This window comes from Harmonia axyridis, chromosome 5 (assembly GCF_914767665.1).
Source record: "Harmonia axyridis chromosome 5, icHarAxyr1.1, whole genome shotgun sequence".
In the NCBI taxonomy this organism is placed as follows: domain Eukaryota; kingdom Metazoa; phylum Arthropoda; class Insecta; order Coleoptera; family Coccinellidae; genus Harmonia; species Harmonia axyridis.
Window position 1 is genome coordinate 9,618,473 of NC_059505.1, and position 23,717 is coordinate 9,642,189.

Sequence of the window (23,717 nt, forward strand, 5' to 3'; positions counted from 1 at the left end):
ATTTAATGAGATTCTTATGAAAAAATGTTAGCAATGAGGATTCATATTTTTTCGAATTTTTCTACAGAAAAAGCTGTTTTCGGGAGTATTTTTTTTTTCGATACATACGTAGTATTATGAGACTGTTTGCGGTTTGGACCAAAAGTTTACAAGGTGTTCAAAGGAAGATCATGAACTTGAACAAATTCATCAAAACTCAAGATTTTCAAATTAGGACCTATATTTATTAGAGTCGATTTTTCGTACAAAAATAGGGGGGGTTACTTGAGCAAATCCTATACCTGAAATGAATACTTTGAAAGTTATTGAGGAAGAACCTTAAATGAGGAAAAACCGCAATTTCTCAATTTTCCGACTTCCGGAAAACACAAAGATTAGATTTAGTTGCTTTCTGTACTTTCCGGATGTCAGACTACACCACACAGTTATAAATTTCGGTTTTTCATCATTTAAAGTTCTTCCTCGATAACACTTGAGGTATTCATTTTAGGTATAGGGTTAGCATAAATAACCCCACCTGTTTTTGTACGTAGAATTGACTGAAATAATAAAAAATATAGGTTCTATTCTGAAAATCTTGAGTTTTGATGAAAGTGTTTTGTCCAAGTTCATGATCTTCTCATAAACACCCTGTACATTTTTGTCCAAACCGCAAACAATCTTATAATACTATGTGGCAGCTTCTCATAAAGCTCCACATAGCAACATAATCACAGCACTCGGTGGCCTAGAGGTTAAGAGTGTAGACTCACTCACCGAGATGCGACAAGGTGCCGGGTTCGAGTCCCGGCGGCTCCCGATAATAATAAATTCCCCAAGCGTCTATGACACGGCACACACAAATATACCAAAGTCACACTGATGAGTCCGGTGTGTGTGCCAGGGACGAAACGCGTAAGTAGGCATATGTGAAATCCTACATGTGTGACCCCGACGTGATGGGAATGGCCGTCTTAACGATGTGTCCTGGAAAGCAGAAGGTTGATGCGTAGCTCCCATATATCTGCAATTTCCAACGAAACTCTAGACGCCCATTCCCATGACGTGCAATACGTGCTCCTTGGTCTGCCGCGGTATAGCGGACCTGAATAGGCGGCATTCATCGTCCGCAAGATGCCACGAGGTGCAGCTCTGATTAGGTGGCAATCACCCGGCTGCACCAATGGCTTTTTTGGAATATTTATCTATTCAGAAAATAAAGGTCCTCATCGCCACAATTTTTTTAATAAGAATCCCATCAACTCGTGAACCGTTGAGTTTTTAGCCAAGTATTGTCATATTGCCAAAATTGTCATAAAAAATCTATCTAATGATGCAATAATTAGCTGGGTGTGCCATTTGCAATAAGGAAGTAGTTGTCTGATTCCGGTTCATCCGGAAGTTGTAGAGAAATATTTCAGAGAGAAAGATCAATGTCTAAAACCCCAATGCGCAAATTTTCAGGTCAAAATTATGATTAGCTTTCTATAAAGATCTGATAGGCCATCCCGGTGAATCACTCTGTATATTCAAAAAAAATAAAAAAAAACCAAAACCCAAAAAGAATTCCTTCAAATGAAGCCCGATTTTCGTGAGATAAATCGAACTTTATAACATAATCGATGAAAAAGAGACCAAATAAAATATGGGTTTTTTTAAATAAAATTAAAAAGGAATAGGTAGGTAGGTACAATCCAACTAAAAATGTCAGATTGTCGAAATTTCCCAGACTGATCTTAAACGAAAATCACTTTTCTAATTGATGTTTATCTTTGGTTTCAAACAAATTTTTTATGATGTCAAAGATTTACTAGTAAACTCATAAAACTCAGATTGTATTTTACTCGTTCATTAAGAGATGTTTGATCCAAAGCTAATACCAACAAAAGTTTAGTTGAAAACACCACGTATTAGGACCTGTGGGAGGCATTTCAATACGGAATAATAAACTTTCAGATTTACGTACCCTACCCCAGTGAAAAGTTTCAATCAACGCGGACTGTAACTTTTTAACTTTTCATTATATTTTCAACCATTGTTTCAGCGGCAGCTCATGTTCAATGAGTTCAGAGTTATGATATATTTAAGTGCAGTCGTTATAAGAATGGACTACTCCGGTGAAGTTAACGGACATACATGTCACGAAATCATCTATTATGAAAGCGTTAAACCGAAAGTAAGAGATATACATGTCTTGCATGAATTATGAGGCTGATGTAATTGGTCGTTATTTGAAACATAAGTCAGTTTAATAATTCAGATCGATTTATTGCAATTCTTACCTGGGCAATTCTCCTGATTAGTACATAATCGCCATTTACATTTTTATTCTTCTACAACTCGATTTTTTCTTATTTTATCCATTTTCATCTGAATATACTACTTCATTGAAATTAAGGAAGTTCAAGAATTTTGTCACCATTTCAAAAGTTGTCGATTCTTGTGCACCAAATTAAATGTCTACTTTCTTATATCTGATTGAGTTTTTTGCTCTACGTTTGTAACTTTTAAGTTTCAGGCAAGTTCTTGTCGTTTTCGTTTTCGAAAAATTTAGATTAATTATTGTTTTATGTTCTTACAATCAACTCTGATTCAGAATCTGAAATTTTGTTTTGCGATAACGCTTGAACTTAAGGCTTTTGTTTCAATAGACGTACATAATTATTGGTGCTTGCTCGTACCATGAATTTGCAAATTGATATGAAGCAGGTTATTGACAATATTATGCCTTCGTTTTATGATCTTCTTGTCCCTTTTTTTTTACTTTTGGGCCATGATACGCCATCCCGTCGTGCGGGAATTGTCGATTACGCTCTGGAAATTTGCATTTGTTCCTGCCCCCTCGGTTTCCAGAGCTCAATCCCATTGTACACGCTTTAGATCCGCTACAAAGAGCTTTGGATTCTCATCAACTACCTTCACATACTCCTCAAGAACTCAGACGATTTTTACCGCAACCATGGACAGAAATTGATCAAGGCTACTTCAACAATCTAATAGGAAAAGGCGTTGTGCAGCCGTGGTTGATGTTCGTGGAGGATATACTCTTTACTGAATTCATTTTTCAATTTTTAAGTGAACTGACTTTGTGGTACAAATACTAGAAATGAATTCAAACCTGAAACTGTAAAACTTATGAAGAAATGATTCAGATAAGTGACTAAACATTTCTCATATTTAAAAACTTTGGAAAAAAATTGAAACTTTTTAAACAGTTTAGTAAACACTCAAATGGCTGAAAGTTCATGCGTAAATTCAATATAAAAACGATAATCCAATGTACGTTGATTTTAAAATAATAATCATCTAACTTCTTTCGATAATTTTTTTTCAAGATTTTATAGAATCCAACAATAAATTCGACACTCGGGTTACTTGAGCGATGAATCAGAAATTTTTAAGAGCAAACACATCGCTCTTTCATAAAGTCACAAAATCACAAGCGAGATGGTTCTGGTTACTGATGAAGAATCCGTTCTCAAAATCAATTCTGCCTGTACCACGGTTCGAGCTTTTGTCCGTCGGATAAACACGATGACTATTGAACAAATAAACCTGAAAACTCAAAAATTTTCAGTATAGGATCAGATCTCAAATGGCCAGGTTAATTTCATTAAAGAGCATTCATTTCATGTGTTCAGGGAACACATCGTGCCGAAATTATATATCAAATGCATTGCATGAATTGATTTCTTAGAGTAATAAACATAGATAGAGGATATGTCATTTTGAGTAAGCAAATTTTGTCCCAATGAAAACATATCAGTGATACGATATTTCACTCTATTCGCGAGTGTCTCCACAAAGAACGCACTTCTCATGTCCCATAGTGAATCAACGTTCCATATGAACTCAAAATATATTGAAATGAATACCTAAATATATCATAAATGTAGGATCCAATTATTGTTCCCTGTAAATGATTGCGATAATCAACCGGGTGCTTGGAGACCTATTAGTTTCTTTTAGTGTCGAGGGCATGACAGTTTCAATTGATTTGCAGGGAACGAATTGTTATTGTACATAATGTAAAAAGGATGTGTAATTCTTCGGGGTGTCGAAGAATGTGTCATGTCTGTTGTAAAACTTAAGAGATATACTGGGGTTGGGAAAGTTCTAGGACAAGACGGTTGTACCAGATGTGTTACATCTGTTTATCAGGTTCTAATCCTTCTAGAATATTCGATTTCCAGGAATCCGCGAAGATCTTTGGGGGCGGTACGGCAAAAGCTCATATTGGACTAGGGGATGGTACCTTCCCAGCAAACACGTTACATCACTTGGCAGTTTCGCGAAGTCTTAAATTGCACATTGACAGATATCTTCATTGCGATTACGCATACTTGTTCTAAACATATTTATTTTGCGACATTGCTTTGTTAACAACAATTCGAAGATGCAGTGATAATAATTTGAGGATATTAATAAATAACCACAATGCCATCCCCATAGAAAGTGGTAAATTAGTAGTTAAAAAGTTTACCATCGAGCGACTTCGCAACGAAGTCTTTTTGAGAACTACACAATGTTAACATGAATTGGATGATATTTCAAATCCTTTTTGAGTGGGTCACTTTATGTTCCCAATGTGGCTGTTTATTCTGGTGAATGTAATAGTCATACTTTGCACATTATTATTTTCAATTATCCATCTGTGGCACTGAAATATCCAGCCCTCAAAGAGTCCGACGAATATTTATTTATTCTCCTTCATCTGGATGTAATAAACAAAAACAAACGATTCAGAGCAATCCGAGAGGTCGTCGGTGAAACCAGAACGTGATCCTAATAGAAGCATTTTTGCAACAAAATACAGATTACGTATTCACTTGGTCTGTTTTCTGGCTGATCGAGCGATATTTCGAAAACTACAATAGCTATAGGCTTCCCGTTTTTTCAGTTTTATTTGTGCGTTGGTGTCTGCCATGTGGCTGGTGATATAGCTATATCACCAAAAAACCAATAAATTAAAATATATATAGTATTTTTTTATAAGTGGTCAAATGAAGACCGGCTCTGTTTGTTAATTTTATTATTTTATGAGAGATAATTTCACTTTTTTGTGACGTTTGTTTTTTTATATTAGATTGAATAATTATTTATTATATGGATGTTTCATTACTTCATTTCCCATTTCCAAATTGTATGTACAAATTTCTACAGGATTACTTTTGTGATATTCATAAAATAGTCCCTTTGGCACTATACAGTGTGTTTCCAAATTGTATGTATGACTTTGTACAAGATATTCTACACATTAAATAAATGATATTCTATATAGGAATCCTTGTCCGAATTTGAACAATACAAGGCATTTGACCTATATTAAATATCATTTATTCAATGGGTAGAATATCTTGTACAAAGTCATACATACAATTTGGAAACACACTGTATAGTGCCAAAGGGACTTTTTTATGAATATCACAAAAGTAATGTTTTGTGGGGATTACAGATTCCTGCGTTACGGTCATGGTGGCGCTGCCAACCAGGTTAACGCTTCCCCCAACAGAGGGCGCAACAATCTACTTAAGCCTCGAAGTAAGCATCTTAAACGGAGATAAGCCGAGGAATCCCAGTCAAATAGCAACCTACATCATGTAGCATTTTTTGTCTTGTATTATATCTGTTGTATATTTTATTTTTACTGTTTTATAACTGTGTAACTAGGAGTAGGCAGATAGAGGCCTAGTTAGAAAACCATTTATTTATCCCGCTAACTAGGAATAGGCAGTTTGAGACATAGTTAGCGCATGTCTCGTTATAGTTATCCCGAGGTTAATCAGGAGTAGGCAGATTGAGGCCTGATTAAACCCCACCATCGACCGAGTCGTCACGCTGTCCCAAAAGTTTTATTAAGTTCACAATTTTATCTTATATGGAAGTCAGTATGTGTACTCTATGTGTAGTGAAAAAAAGAATAGAATTGAGAAGTCTAATAATGAAATCATAATCGAACTTCCTATTGAAATTGATATAATGTTCTCTATGTGTGGTGAAAAAGGGAATGGAATATAGAGATATCAAAGAGACCTCGCATGAAACGACCCAATGTGGTTATTAAAAAGACATTTATTGACTCAAAAACTTCCATAAAAGTGACAACAAATGGATGTTTTTTTGGGGATATTTTTTCATGTCTCAATTTGAACAACACAACGACTTGAAATGCGTACATGATGTCGCGGACATTTCGCTGCAAATGCGAGCGGGAGGCAATGTTTTTAATACATCGCATGCGAGCTTTTAGTTGCAAAGTTACTTCCATGGTACTTCACAGTTACCTCCCAGTGTTTGCTGGGTTCCCCTAAGGGTGTGGTCAAACCGAGAGAATTGAGGTCTATATTCGAGAGAGGGTAGTTGCAATCGGTAGAGAGCACAGTTCGAATTAAACCGAAGACGGGTACAGAGACACAGTTCAACTTGAGTCGAAGACGAGTCAAGTTCGGGCGGTCAACTTAAGACGTAAGACGAAAAGACGTTTCGCGGACTAGATTAAGACGAGTCGCGAACAAGTTAAAGACGAGACGACCGAAAACTTGAAGTACGACGAAGACGTGATAATCCAAGACGTTTCGAGTAATCAACAAACGAGTTAAAGACGAAATTCAGTACCGTAGTGAGAAACTTGTAATTAAGACGTAATTAAGATCTTCTCAATACCGAGTTTGTACTGTATAATTGTGGCTTTGTAAATAGATGTAAATAATTCAAAAGAGTTTAATTATTACAAATCCAACAAAGTCACGGAGAAAAAGACGAAAGGCCAGGTAATCGAATCATACCTCCAGACGATCGATTAACCAAGCCTACATAAATTCAAATAATAATCTTCAAGCGCGCCAAACGACGTTAAACGACCGATGACACTAGGAGAGCAAAAGTTGCCAAACCTTGAATTTTAGCAAGACATACAGAAAATAATAAATATTCTGCTTATTATAAATTGGACAATTAGGAAAAATATCGGATTCCAAATATTAAAATTTGCATATTTTATCGGGAATCTCTCAAATATGAGTATTTAATTCAATATAATATACATTCATAACGATACATTAGAATTGTGGATTTGAAAATATATCGCAATCCGACAACGTAATCTAACCATGTTAGGGACATGTAAAAATTTATGCTTATTATGCTCTTACTCTATGCTTCGATCATATTTTTTGATGATGTAGATTCAGTCGCATAAACAGAGCGACATTCGAAAATCCAGAACATCAAAATCTACACTTCAACTGAAAATTAGTACAAACTCATGTGCAATAATTGATATTTCAGGAGAGGATCAGAATCCCAGCAGAGTTCATACTCGAGGGAGAATTTTCGAGACATAATGGTTGACATATTGCGTATCAACGCGAACAATGTACACGTTTCAGATTATTCCGCCTTCTAGATTCCCTATGTACCTTTCTAAGCTTCACACACTCAGCTCAGGTTGTCGGGCCATCAACCTTCTTGTGTGTGTTAAAAACACGGGACATTTATTCAGTAGGATTCCGTTCAAGGATTACATTCTGCTTTTATTTTACGATGTGGAGAAGGCTTTTAGTCCCGCTCTATTTTCGACCGTCAAATCCCGGATTCTCGAATTCCTCCTGAGAACGTGATGAAATGCGAGTGCAGAACGAATGATGATTAGTTCTGGTGATTTTCTCCGTTTATTGTTACGTTGAAGCTGGGCACTATGGGATTGCCAAACGTAACGGGAGTTATTTTAGCTGCATGAGATGTTTCGATGGTTGTTATCTGTGGTTATATCGATATGTATAGGTATTATATGTACTGGGTCCATAACCTGTAGTTATTATATTAGTACGCAGTTTAGAGAGTGATGAACTGAACGCAATATTTTATTCTAACAACTTATTTGACATCAAAACAACTACTGTCAATGTTACATAAAGTAATTCAAATAACACAATTCAACAACAACAATTTTTTTTGTTTTTAGTGCCTGGGATTTTAGAGCTGCTTTCAACTATTTTTGGGACGCTTAGTCTGTAAATGCAATCCGTTTACCTCTATTAACTTTACTTTTTAGATACATCAACTTATCTACCAATGTGGGTTTCATTCAGTATATTCATTTAAGAGAGTTCTAAAATTATTATATATTCATTAATGTAGGTACCGGGTTTTTCACCATAATTTGACCCCCCTTTAACTTTGTCCCTAAAAGAGGTACAAAAAAATTTTTTCTACAAAAGTTTCACGAAATCGACTAGTGTTTTTTGAAATGATTTCACAAAACGAAATATATACAGAGTGGGCAACATATTGATGGCAACTTCATTTTTTCAAATGGAACAACCTGTATATTTTTCCATATTTGAATAGCTGTTTTTTTCTCTGATTTCGAATATATAACATTAGTTTGGTCTATCTCTCTTATTCTGAGTACCACAGAGTTTCAAATTTTAAGAACCATCTGGCAAGTTTTCAAGTGATAGGCTGCGATAACTCAAAATGTCCTTTTTTGAGTTATATCGTTGGCAACGATATGACATAAGTTTTTCACTTTAAATTGAAATTGGATGATTTGAATGCAACTCTCCTTGTAGCTTTCTTATTTTTATTGTTCTTCACATAAAGTGAAAATATTTAATTTTTTCAGCTTCTGTGTAGTATCAAATTTTAAGAACCAACTGGCAAGCTGAGTAATCAGTTTTCAAGTGGAAGGCTGCGATAATTCAAATGCCGTTTTTTGAGTTATCTCGTTGGCAACGATATATGGCATATGTTTGTCATTCAATAAAACTGTTAATCGAATATGCCCTACACAGAAGCTGAAAAATTTAAATATTTTCACTTTATATGAAGAACAATCAAAATAAGTAAGCTACAAGGAGAGTTGCATTCAAATCATCCAATTTCAATTTAAAGGGAAAAACTTATGTCATATCGTTGCCAACGATATAACTCAAAAAAGGACATTTTGAGTTATCGCAGCCTATCACTTGAAAACTTGCCAGATGGTTCTTAAAATTTGAAACTCTGTGGTACTCAGAATAAGAGAGATAGACCAAACATATGTTATATATTCGAAGTCAAGGGAAAAAGAGCTAGTCAAATATAGAAGAATATACAGGGTGTTCTAGTTGAAAAAATGAAGTTGCTATCAATATGTTGTCCACTCTGTATATATTTCGTTTTGTGAAATCATTTCAAAAAACATTAGTCGATTTCGTGAAACTTTTGTAGAAAACTTCTTTTTGTACCTCTTTTATTAACAAAGTTAAAGGGGGGGTCCAATTATGGTGAAAAACCCGGTACAATGGATTTATTGTCAGTATGTAATTGAGTATATTCTAGGTAAATCCATAAATGGTCGAACCATTACCATAGTTTTGGTCTAGCAGAAGATAAATTATCAGGAACATCAATGAATGATTTGTGTAGACTTAAAAATGGTTAACTTTCTTCTTGGGCAGCAAAGTGATCACACGAAATATCTGTGTTTTTGTGCCTTTGGGATAGTAGGGACAAAACATACGACTGGGTTAGAAAAGATTGGCCTCAGAAAGAAATGGATGTTGTGGAAAAGAATGTCATTAACGACGCTTTGGTTGAAAGAAAAATATCATACTTCCTCCAATATAATTTTAATGAAGTTGGGCGTAATGAAGCAATTTGTCGAGGCTCTTGATAAAAATAGGTCATGTTTTGCATATATATTGGTAAAAATGCATCATTTGAGCACAGAAAATCTCAAAGCTGGGATATTTTACGACCCAAAAATAAGACAAATAATTAAGGATCCTGCCTTCAAAAATTAATTGAATCAAGTTGAACGAGAAGCTTGGAAATAATTTTTTGCAGTTGTAGAAAATTTTTTAGGCAAACATAAAGCTCAAAAATATGTTGAAATGGTTAACAGGATGCTTAATAGTTTCAAATTCTTAGGATACAATATGAATATTAAAATACTCTATTTACACAGCCACTTAGACCGTTTTCCAGAAAATTTAGGAGACATGGGTTAGGAACGAAGTAAGAGATTCCACCAAGTAATTATAGTAAAGGTACTGTTTGAAAAAACATCCAAGAATGTCGCGGAAAAGAAGCTTTCGAAGTGATGAGTGACTATTTGATTTCTTCAATATTTTTTTCTGTTTGTGAGTATGACATAATATTGTATTTTTTATAACTAAAATAAAAATTTCGTATCTACTTTTGTTTGCTACACGGATTTGAGTTGAAATAATATGACTTATATTTCTCTTAAATTGTTTATCTTGAAAATTTGAGCTCCTAGGTAAAAATAAAAACGTTATTTGAATTCAGGACATCAAATTGATATAGGATCAGCCCAAAAAACCTCGAAGCGAAAACAGCTGTTCCTCTGTGTTATCGATATGTGTATGTAGTTGTATTAATAGATTGCCTATTGAGTTCTGTTTATGGCCTGACTTATAATGTTGAATTATTATCATAAGCTAGTGGTGTTGAATTGTTTCGGAATGTGAAGTTGATGGAGTGTTTTTCATTACATTCAAATTTTTTAATATTGTTCTAGAAATTTGGATATGATTCTTTTCAAATCATTTTGGTGATTTCAATTGGCCTCATCGAATGTGGTACTTAATGAAAAATGTCCATTAATAACTCTTTTTTGCCTCTTTTCTTCATTGTTTTCAGATTTGATTATGATATATGCATCGTAAACTTCTGGCGAAAAAGATCGATATTCTAAATGAAAGTGTGTTTCATTTTCTGTCACTTCCAGAACTACAAAATGGATAACTAGATACGAGATTCTTGCGATGAAAAATATTGTATCCTAATATTACTCGTTTAAAATTTCATAATTTTGTGTAGACAATTTTTGTTGATATGAATTCAATTTCTTCATTATTTATCTGAAAAAGTCTTCGATCATAAACTCCAGATAGGGGGATCAATGCGGTATAACAACTGATTTTGTATCAAATTCTCTTTTGAATAGCTCTCATAGATTCCAGCATAAGCTTTTGACAAATTTTTAATCAAAAACCTAAATTGTAAGAATTTCAGGAACTACGGGTTAGATGAAATAAACAAAAATATCTACAGAAAGAAGAATTCACTATTACCTTATATAAGTAAATGTTACGTTTGGTTTGTACCCATTCGAGAATTATCGAAATAATTCATAATATTATTCATCATGAATTCAAAATATCATAAGGTATATGAAATGAGAGTAGTGAAAATAACTTTCTTCATTGATCGACATAATTTATATTCATTCAGTGATATCATATCTAACCAGTCGTAGTTATATAAATTGAACTATATTAGAATTAATTTTCCTCAAGCTCATGGTCCCATTTGGAAAAACAGAAAAATGAATTCTGGTCACGAAACTAATTTTAGGTTGAATGAACTTATGAATAATATATTCAAACTACCCATCACAGCTTTATGCTTGACGTAGATGCCATAAAATGATGAAAAAAATAATTTGATCAATGATGCTTGCTTTCCATATATTCTTTTCATCCGAAAAATCAAAAACCACTTTTAAGCGTCGCCTGAAAAAAGTTTGCTTAGAAGGATCACTTTATTCTACAAAAAGATTGTCATCATTTGATTAAAACTGTACTTTTCCACTTTACTATAAACAAATCCTCAATTCTAAAAATTATATTCAGTCCAATATATTCCTTTATTAATTGAGTAAAAATTAAGAGATCTGATCCTCAGTTCATTTGCCCAGAATTAAAATATGATGCAAAAATTATAATTCGAAATTTCAATTCAAATGCACTGCAGCTGAATGAATCAGTTTTTTCTTTTTGGTAGTTCCATAGCTAACATCTATGTTGAGTAATTAACCTTCGTTTTCAAATAATAATTGACCTCACATCCTTTCAAACTGGAAAGAGGTCAGAAATGTGGCATGATGTTGTTTGAATTTCTTTTGTTCGAAATCTGTTTCTGTATTCGGTTTCAAAATTATATACATACCTCTGAATTTACCAGGATTCAGGAACATAGAATGATAACCTTTTTCAATGAGACAAGGCAGGATAATGAAATATGAGAAAGGCGAGATACTATCCTAATTAGTTGACTCCCAGCAATGTTCAAATTGAGCCTTGCAAACTTCTATACAATGCTGTTTGTTTTGTTCAGATTTCAGTCCCTTATTCCAGAGTATTTCAGGAATTATTCTGTTATATTCATTCATAAGGAAAGCTATGAAACCTCATGAATTATGGTTTTTGATGTTTGTCGAAATGTAAAATATCATTCTCATTGAGATGTACGAAAAAATCAAACCAAAAAGGATGCTTTCATAACGCATTTTGAATAATCCTTTCCAGCTCTTATGATTTCAGTTTCAATATTGACTCCCTCTCTAACATTTCCTTATTATCTTCAATTGGACACTATGCTGTTCAGAATTGGTGAAATTGTGAGCGTTTTTTTTAAGGAATTGTGAAAATGTTAACCAAACAGCTGCATCCAGTGATAGAATGAGTGACCTATGAGGCCAATCTAAGGTCATCTAGGGAAGGTACCGGCAATGAGAAAATTAAGAATAAAAGATCCCGGTCCTCCCTGACTAATTACATAACATCAGCATCAGCGAACCTTCCCAGTGACGGGATGATGAAGAAAATTAGCATCGAAAAAACCTTCATTACGATACTAAGTAGAAAATAAGATTTTGTTGGCCTGTGTGATATACCTTTGTCTAAATTCAACAACAGTTCATCAAATATAGTTTATAAATAATCATTGAAAACATACAACAAGTATTGGTTTATAAACAATGAATCGATGTTCACCTTGTGCGAATGAAGGTATTGTATTACAATATTGTATGATACATATTTGAATTTGACCTATTACGGTAACTCCATGTCATTTCCGGATGAGCACAGCGGAAAATTCAGGAAGAACAACTGGAATAAGTCCTTCCGTTGTATAATGCTGAAATATTACCATAATTGAAAATTCCTAATCTGTTTTGTCAGAAGCTGTATTCGTCCATCAATTCACCATGAATTTCCATTTGAGTCGAGCTGCTTATCGTATCAAATTTTCGTTCTTTTAGCTAGCATTTCAGAATAAACCAGGGACCAATCTCTTCAAAAATAAGTACCTATATACTCTTTTATTCCTAATTTATTCACAGGGTAATGGCCATATAAAGAAATCTGAACAGCATACGTTTATGAGAGCTATAAAAAGATATGGTATTGGAGACCCAAGAGTAAAATATTCTAATTCATCGGTTCCCATAATATTTCACAATTTTCCTTATTTTTGTTCCCCTGTTAGTCTTTACGAAGGGTTTTTGGATAAGAACACTGCAAATTTCGCTTTATGGTTTCACCTTTCCGCTTATGCCTATAACTTTATATCTTGATATGTCGACAGTTTTGCAATTCGAAATATTGTTATTTAAAAAAAGGTAATTCGGTATGTAGGGAAGATTGAAACAGTTTCTTTCATTAACTATTGTAAATGTTCTTCATTGGGAATTATGAACTTTGAATATAAATCAATGAAATTCAAATTTATTCATTCATGAGAGATAGTCACAATTTTAAGTTTAGACTGTAGAGTATGCGTGCTGACAGCTTTAAATTGATAGCTTATCGATTATCTCAGGCGAATTACATAACACAGTGTTTTCCAATAAGATCCATTTTTAAAGCTGTCATCTATTTGAAAGTTGAGAAGTGAAAACTACTATTCACAAAAAATGGAACGACACATGTTTCAATAACGATTTGAACTTAGCAGTCACAGTTCGAAAAAAATTAAACACTTGTCTTTTGAGGAGAAATTTTTCAGGGTAGGTTCGGATCCCAAATACCGTGGTCAAATTTCGATTAGTGGTTCCGTAAATATGGCGGTTCAAAATATATTTTTTGTTAATTTCCTATTAATCGAGATGAATAATTACGCATATTCGATCGAGATGCAAAATTTGCAAATGTAATATTAAATTACGCAGCTGAAAATTCATATTCTACATCCGAATGCAAATTTTAAACCAGATTTAATATGCAGGTTTGAAATTAATAGGAACAAACAATTTCAAACATTTATGACGAAATGATTGAGTGAGCAGTTCGGGAAATGGGCGGGATGAATGAATTAATTTTTTGAGTGTGAGACTACTAATGTTTTTGAATTAAGGTGTAGAACTTTGCTGTCGCCGTTTTACAATATATGGATGTAGTCATATGTGGTAGTCAAAATAAATAGATCGTAGATGTCATACAATAAGCTTGGTATTTGTAAACATAACGTCATCGAAATATTAGTCGATTTTTGTCTGCATCATAAAGTTACGAGTATTCTCGATTAAGCTTGTCAGCTTACGAACCAAAGCTCGTCATTGCGGGAGGTTTTCATTTTCTGCTTTAATATGAAGGAATCAGCTGCTGAAGCTCATAGAATGCTCTCAAATACCCATGGTGAAGCCACTATTAGTGAACGAACGTGCTGAGAGTGGTTTCAACGCTTCAAGAACGGTGATTTTCACGTCGAAGACCAGCATGGCGTTGAGAGAACGAAGGTCCACGAAGATACAGAATTGAAGGCATTATTTGATCAAGACTCGTGTCAAACGCAACATAAATTGGCAAGATCATTGGGAGTTACGTAACAAGCCATTTCAGAACGCCTAAAAGTCATGTAGACGTTTCAGAAAAAAGGAAATTGGGTGCCGTACGAGTTGAAGCCGAGAGATGTTGAACGTCGTTGGTTTGCTTGTGAACAGCTGCTTGCAAGGCATAAACGGAAGGGATTTCAGCATCGCATTGTGATTGGAGACAAAAAATGGATTCATTATGATAATCCCAAGTGCAGAAAATTATGGAGATATCCCGGCCGAGCTTCCACGTCGACGGCCAAACCGAATATTCAAGGTTCCAAGGTCATGCTCAGTAGCTGGTGGGACCAGCTCGGCGTTGTTTATTATGAGTTGTTAAAATTGACTGAAACAATCACACGCGATCGTTATCCAATGCAATTGAAATTTCATACGAGCATTGAGAGACAAACGACCACAATTCAACGAGAGAGATGATAAAGTGATTTTACAGCATGATAACGCTCGACCCCATGTTGCGAAAGTGGCTGAGACATGCTTGGAAACGTTGAAATGGGAAGTCCTACCCCACTCGGCGTACTCTTCAGTTGTTGCTTCCTCGGACTATCACCTGTTTAGATCAATGGCACACGCCCTGGCTGACCAGCACTTTCGGTCTTATGAAGAAGTAAAAAATTGGATCGATTCGTTGATCGCTTCAAAAGATGACCAGTTTTTTTCAACGCGTAATTCGTACGCTGCCCGAAAGATGGGAGAAAGTAGTGGCCAGCGATGGACAATATTTTCAATTATAAATGCATAACCAGTTTCTTTACAGTAAAGTCTCGAATTTTGGAAAAAAACCGTGGAAACAAAGTTGTACGCTCATGTATTCGGGTTTCTTTGCAATGTAAATAAATATTTTCCTAACAAGTGCGGAAAGTGGCTTGACCGAACTCCGCTCCGCGTCGTTCGGGCAATTTCGTGCGGGAAAAATACTTTCCGTGAGAGTTAGGAACAACATTTTTTCTACAAACGCTTGAAATGAATTCAAACTCAAAATATTTGATTAATTATTCACATACATAATTTTCCCGCGCCGTGTGGGAAAGTTATTCTTTGTGATTTAAAATGCGTTTGAAAAGCACACGCTTATATAAAGTTAGATTTTCTAGCTACTCAACGTTGACGTAAATCCTGACACTGATAATATCATCATCGTTAAGACTATTGATAGCTGAAGTCAAAACGATCAGAAAATACATACGTCAACCGGTATTTTCAGACGTCTCAGCTCTCCAACAAAGAGCCTGCAAATTTCCATATCATCGTTTAGGGGAAACATTTTTCCCAGTTCCCCTCGAAAACCATTCTAGAAAGATTTTCTCGTCACAAAAGATATCTAATAAATCCCGATTGATAAAACCGTTGCTAGTGAGGAAGATATTGCGCCACTTGGCAGCTCAGCCAGCGGCACTTCGTTTCATCTAGAATTCGAAATGATCTTCACGAATGTGAGAGAAGGCGGAATACTCTCCTCTCAGTGAAACTATAATATACTAACTGACAATGAAACTGCAACACCCAGAAGGAGCTGTTCAAATTTAATATTTTTTTTAGTTGTATAACATAGATAGTATAGCAAGGAGTGAATGATTGAAATTTGGATAAGAAAACGAAGGGTTTACAATTTTTTCTTAAAAATTTGTAGATAATGTGTTTGTCTACCGCGATTATACACTTCCAAACACGTCTCGGCATTGATGCAATAAAATGATCTATTTCTTCCTGAGGGATACTATCCCAAGCTACCTGTAGGTACTTCATGTCTCAGATCCGCCAAAGTCCGATGGAGCTGGGGTAAATTTCCAAACCTTCTACCCATAATGTCCCAAACATGCTCTATGGGTGAAAGATTGGGGAATCTGGGCGGCAATGGCAGAAGATTCACATAGGTCTTTTCGAAAAAGTTAAAACTAACTCTAGCAACATGAGGTCAGGCATTATCTTGCTGATATTATTCTCTAGGCGGTTAAGGTAAGGGAGAACATATAGCTCCAATATTTCTCGATGGTAACGCAGCGTTGTCATGTTACCTCGAAAGAAGACTAAAGGTGACCTACTTGCATGTGCAATAGCATCCCATACCATTACGCCTACTGTCCGTTGTACATGACGCTCATTATCAAACTGAGGTTCACGTCTTTCTCCCTGACGTTGTCTAACCCTTCTTCGGCCATCATGTGCACCCAAAGAGAATCAAGATTCATCAGAAAAGACGACCTGATGCCATTCCACATTCCAATGTTGACGTTCTCTGCACCACTGTAATCGTTGCCGGAGATGCTTAACCGTCAGAGGTAACACAAGTTGGGGTCGATTATGCTGCAGTGCGAAGACCTTATACGGCGGTAAACTGTTCGTACAGTTACAGGACGGCCTTGTTCTTCTAACCACTCATCAGCCAAAGATCGAGTTGGCGCAAATCGGTCTCTAATGGCCATAAGTCTTAGACGTCGATCTTGAACTTCATTTGTGCCCCTTTTGACGTCCGGTTCCTACTCTTCTTCGATTCTGGTCATTATCAAACCACGCTTGACAACATCTCTCAACAGTAGTTGGATTTCTGTTCGTACGGTTAGCGATTTCTTTTCGAAATGACACCCCGCCTCCCGTAGAGCAATGATTCGACCTCTATCAAATTTACTTAGCTGGCGATAAATTCCGTGTACACGTGCTCTAGGCATTTTAACAACAACTAAATATCGACTTGGATCTCTTCGAACAGCTGGTTTGTTGTAAAATTTAAAAAATCGCGAAAAAACGACTAGAATATTTGAGTAACAAAAATAGTTCACACAAAAAACTTTCATGATTTTTTCTCTCCAAATTCAGTCATTTACTCCTCACTATTTATGTTTTATAAAAAAAAATTAAATTCGAACTGCTCCTTCTGGGTGTTGCAGTTTCTTTGTTAGTTAGTATATGAGCTGGTTCCAAAGCGGTAGATTTGCTGAGAAGTGAGTACGTCTTCGAGGTTTTGAGAATTCTAAATCTTCGAACATTTTCCACCACTCAACTTACTGAATTGCTTGATCCCTCAGTTCAAATTCTAAGATAGGTATATAAATTCAAATGCAAACATTGCGCGATGTGAGTAGAATAATTTTGTAGACTTTTTTACTGAGAAAGGTTTGCCAGCAGTAGAAACTGTAACTGAATTGAAAATAATATACAGGGTGCTCACCTGTAGAGTGACCCGCAAATTTGCAGAAGACTTGAATTCAATAGAAAATAAATCGTACTATTATCTCACAAGGTTTTCAAGATATGATCTTTCGTTCAAACCATTATATCATTGAAATTTTTCAGAAAAAATGGACTACTTCAAAAAGCGCCGACAAATGATGAAAAGAGGAGTATTTCGAAATTAGAATTTCATGGATCTCATGAGTATAATAAGCTAATTGAGCATTCCCATCTGAAAACACAGGGGATCTACTAAGTGCTATTGTTATAAAAATTTTAGCCGTACCGTCCATAAAATACTTTGTGGTTCCCAGATGTTTAGGTGGTTTCCACCATGGAATGTTCTCCATCGTTATGCACGTGGAACATCTGGTATGTATTACTTTCCCTTTTAAGCGTTCTCACTCCTTATATTGATGAATCTCGTGAGATTTGCATCCATTGTGAATTAATTGTAAACGACACGCCTTCGACATATTCAAGAAAAAATAAAACACATTTTTTTAATTGATGTACCGGGTTTTTCACCATAATTTTACCCCCCATCCCCTTTAACTTTGTTAATAGAAGAGGTACAAAAAAATGTTTTCTACAAAAGTTTCACGAAATCGACTACTGTTTTTTAAAATGATTTCACAAAACGAAATATATACAACATATTGATAGCAACTTCATTTTTTCAACTGGAATACCCTGTATATTTTTCTATATTTGACTAGCTCTTTCTCCCCTGATTTCGAATTTATAACATATGTTTGGCATATCTCTCTTATTCTGAGTACCACAGAGTTTCAAATTCTAAGAACCACCTGGCAAGCTAAATAATTGTTTTCAATTGGAAGGCTGCGATATTCAGAATGTCCTTTTTTGAGTTATCTCGTTGGCTACGATATATAACATACGTTTGTCATTGAATAAAACTATTCATCGAATATTCACTACACAGAAGCGGAAAAATTTGAAATATTTATGTGGAGAACAATAAAAATAAGAAAGCTATAAGGAGAGAATATATGGAGTTGCATCCAAATGATCCAATTCCAATTTATAGTGAAAAACGTATGTCATATCGTTGCCAACAAGATTACTCAGAAAAGGACATTTTGAGTTATCGCAGTTTTCCACTTGAAAATTCATTGAAATTGCCAGGTGGTTCTTAGAATTTGAAACTCTGTGGTACTCAGAATAAGAGAGATAGGCCAAACATATGTTATATATTCGAAATCAGGGGAAAACGAGCTAGCCAAATATAGAAAAATATGCAGGGTGTTCCATTTGAAAAAATGAAGTTGCTATCAATATGTTGCCCACTATGTATACATTTCGTTTTGTGAAATCATTTTAAAGAACACTAGTCGATTTCGTGAAACTTTCGTAGAGAACATTTTTTTGTACCTCTTCTAGTAACAAAGTTAAAGGGGGTGTCAAATTATGGTGAAAAACCCGGTACAATAGAAATCTGTTTCTTGTGAATCTATTGAAAACGTTATGCCCTCCACGAATGTCAACTATTCACAAGGAACAAAAATTGAGAGCCTACATGATTTTTATACAATGGTGACCATACTTCAGTAGCATATTCTAATATAGATCTTACAAGAGCTATATATACCGATTTTATCGCCTGAATATCATGATGCCATTCATTTTTTTTTTTGTTAATGAAACCCAAACATTCTCAATGCTCTTTCCACAATAGATTAGACCTCTTCAACGAAGTCGACTTATCTATCCAAGAATATTTAACAACCTCTCTTCTGAATGATTCGGGATATAATTCCACATAGCTAAAATTCACTATTTTGTTCAATACGGTCGAATCTCCACTTAATCAGAAATTCTGTATTTCATTAACCCCTGGCTTATTTCATAACATCCCAAACAAATCAGAATTCAGTTTGAAATATGGTCGACTGATCATTACAAATAGTCTCTGTTAGTTGCCCTCTGATATATTATCTGATGAACGCTGTGTGTAATATATTTATCCATTCTATGTATTTGAGAGTATTCCGGATATCCATTAACTATTCATCAGCAGAATGGATCAGCTTTCATTATACAAAGACCAAGGGCATATAAATGGGGGAAGGGGGAACTGGGGGTAGTTACCCCCTCAAGATTTTCAAAATATAAAATTTTAGAAATCTCGCAAAGACGAAGAACGAAAATTTCTCCATAAAATGAACCAATAATAATTATTTTACTTTCCTTTGAATCGACACGTCAGTAAACAATCAGAGCTCTTTACGGTTCATTAGTTATTGCTTTCAAGATGAGTACTTTTATTGCACTACGAGCTCGTCTTTGTCCGAGGTTTATTATTTTCCTTTATCTATCCGCTATTTCGGCATCGCCCTTTATTAGCCATATGTTATTTTCGCATTCTTTCACGGGATACATTTTCGGTTTTTGTATCTTCTCCTCACAAAATTTCAATATGTAGTTATCAAAAAACTGAACTGAGTAATTCGCATCGAAAAATTGTCTGGGCCGTGTTGCACAATTTAGCGTGTTTCATTCAAATTGCAATTTATTTGTGAAGACATCAGTTTTGAATTGACTGACATCTACAGAAAACTACAGATTTCTCGGATCATTGCAAGAAAAAAAGTCCTGTTACATAAGTTTAGAAACGCTTTGTTTTTGAGATACAGGTGTTTAAATTCAAGTTTTTCTCTCATAGCACCTTCCCTTCACATGATAGTCAACTTGAATTGGCATAGATATTCCAATCTAAAGTTTTCATCGTGTGATATTCTAATTTTAAATGTAAATATACAGGGTGATTTTTTTCTGGAACGGTGCCCGCTTCTCTCCTCCAGAATTGTGAACCACTGGTTGTTTAGAAAAATTTTAAAAGAAACTCTGGATCAGTACTACACTTTTTGGTTTGTCGTATCTGAAATCGATTCCGAGAAAAAAATTCAAACAGCTCTCTATAGTAATTCTCAGGAGAATTCAAATTATTGTAAAGATCCAGTTAGGTAGCTGTGATAAATAAATTAATTATAAGTTTTGGTATTTATTTACCTTATCTGTAGTGAAGATCAATAAAAATTCGATAAACTGGTTAAGCATCACAAAATAGTAGGACTACAAGAAACATCCTGTACCTCGAAAACAAAGCTATTGCGGACTCATGTTTACGGGCCATTTTATTTTTAAAATTATCCAAGGAATCTCTCATTTTCCTTCGTACCTCCAATTCAGGAACACCCAGTAAAAGATGAGAACAATCAAATTGGTATTGAAAAAATATTATTTCGGGTATTTTGGTTCAAACTTCGTTATCGAACCTATTTTTCTCACATTATAGATATGAGTTAACAATGTCGTCAAACATTTTTTTTTTCGATTACCCCCCCAAGAAAAATAAAGATCAACGTCCTTGATTCAATCTATGTAACTAGTGTTTTTTTTCGAGGTATATAACTTCAAGTTGGCATTACGGTTCGAAATGGCAACCGATTTAACAGCTCTCAAGTGATTTATTCTCAGTTTGATTTGGCAATTCATCATGAATAGACTCACGTCTGAACAACGCTTGCAAATAGTGCAATTTTATTTCGAAAATAATGGTTCTGTGCGGAATACGTATCGCGCACTACGTCCATTTTATTTTGTTTAGCGATGAAGCGCACTTCTGGTTGAATGGCTACGTCAACAAACGAAACTGCCGCATTTGGAGAGAAGCTAATCCTCAAGGGTATATCGAAACACCGTTACATCCAGAAAAAATGACTGTTTGGTGCGCTTTATGGGCTGGTGGAATCATTGGTCCGTACTTCTTCAAAAACGATGATGGCCAGAACGTTACAGTCAATGGTGATCGGTATAGAGCCATGATTACTAACTTTTTCATTCCTGAATTGAACAACCATGATGTCCAGGAGCTGCGGTTCCAACAAGACGTCGCAATATTTAACACAGCTCGTGCCACAATCGATTTATTGAAAGACACGTTTGGTGACCGCCTAATGGCCTAATTTCACGTTTTGGACCTTTGAATTGGCCTCCAAGATCTTGTGATTTAACACCGATAGACTACTTTCTGTGGGGCTATGTAAAGTCATTGGTCTATGCGGATAAGCCACAAACCTTTGACCATTTGGAAGACAACATTCGCCGTGTTATTGTCGATATACGGTCACAACTGTTGGAAAAAGTAATCGAAAATTGGACGTCCAGATTGGACTACATCCGAGCCAGCCGTGGCGGTCATATGCCAGAAATCATATTTAAATTGTAATGCCACAAGATTATCTTGCGGATGAACAAAATTCATGTCAATCGAATGATCCATCGTTGTTTTATTGCAATTTAAAGTTCTATAGCTCTAAAAAAAAACACCCTTTGTTTGAGAGTATTCCGGATATCCATTAACTATTCATCAGCCGAATGGATCAGCTTTCATTATACAAAGACTCACTCCACTCCACTCACCTCCATAGGGGTAGATCGGTGTGTTGTTTACTAAGAGTTGCGTAGAGTCAGGTCTTCGGTTGTCCATCGACGTACTCTCCCGAACTTCCACTTCCATATCCGGCGAGCCACTTCGGCTCGCCTCCCACTCTGAAAAGAAAATTCATGTTACTACTAATGGCATTTTCGAATAAAGTACCTTCTGCAATTATTGAAATATTCATTCGATTTTTTGAGGAGGAAATTCCTTTAGTCGCTCATTCTAGGTATTACTGAACAGTTTATATGATGGATATACATCCTTACATTGTTCCAACAATAATTGTATGAGTCTTCTGTTGGCATTGAAAAAAAATCTTCAGCTTTTCGAATTCAAAACTTCTGATTTATTTACAATTTCTGTGATTTCAATATATGTAAAACTAATGTCTATGCATCGTTGAAATATTTGAACCAATGGAGTGAACGGATTTTTTTCTTGAGGCACAAAAAATGAAATATCAATTACACTGCGCAAAAAAATTAACGCACATTCTGAAAATCTCAATTTTAATGAAAGTTAACCCTACATTGACTTCATAACTTATTTTTTATGTTCTCTCGGGAAGGTTTTGAACGAAACAAGACACATTAAATGGAAGAAAAATTCAGGATTTCACCGAATCTTATGTGAAAGAACTGAAATAAACAATTTTCAAAATACTGGAATGCTGATAAGTGATTTAATACTTGGTATTTGCACCCCTTGCGTTAATTACAGCTTGGCAACGACGGTTCATACGCAAAATGAGTGATCTTGAAATGTTCTGATCTAATCCTTCCCAGATTTCTCTGAGTTGGATTCCTAAGTCATTAAGAGTAGCTGGATGATTTTCTGAACTTCTCAGCCTTCTACTGAGGTTGTCCCGAACCTGCTCAATCGGATTGAGATCTGGACTTCTTGACGGCCATTCCAATCGAGAGACTTCAACCTCTTCAATGTACTCCTGAACAATGCGCGCAGGATGGGGTCTGGCATTATCGTCCATAAAAATGAAATTTTCTCCAATGTATGGGGCAAATGGCACTACATGCTCTTCAAGAATGTTCCTTATATACCTATCAGCATTGATAGCTCCATTATCAACGACCACTTGGTCTGTACGAGCAGTCAAAGATATTCCACGTCTGTATACAAGGGAACGTCGATCACAATGGTAGAGGCAGAATCCACACTCATCTGTGAAGAGAACTCTTTCCCAATCAGCCTCTTCCCAATGGATATGCTCTCTCGCAAAATCCAAACGCGCCCTTCGATGTGCTGGGGTTAGAGCTGGGCCTCTTGCCGCGACACGAAGCCTTAAATCATATTCTCTGAGGCGATTTCTTATTGTCTGAGTGCTATATTGAACCCCATGCGTTTGCTCAAGCTGATTTTGAAGGAGACGAGCGGTTGCAAACCGTTGTCCCAACGAAGAAACTCTCAAGTAACGTTCATAAATGGCAGTTGTTACCCGTGGTCTACCCTGTACTGGTC

The 23,717-nt window shown here is 35.5% G+C and overlaps 1 protein-coding gene across 5 annotated transcripts in view; it reads right to left on the reverse strand.

Moving 5' to 3' along the window:
- Positions 1–23,717, reverse strand: part of LOC123679881 — a 165,010-nt gene that overhangs the window by 34,673 nt on the left and 106,620 nt on the right. For all 5 annotated transcript variants that reach the window (XM_045617428.1, XM_045617427.1, XM_045617426.1 and 2 more), the window contains one exon: positions 22,223–22,351. In XM_045617428.1, the coding sequence (XP_045473384.1) occupies positions 22,223–22,319 (97 nt within the window). In that variant the 5' untranslated portion in view covers positions 22,320–22,351. The remainder of the gene's footprint in view (positions 1–22,222; positions 22,352–23,717) is intronic.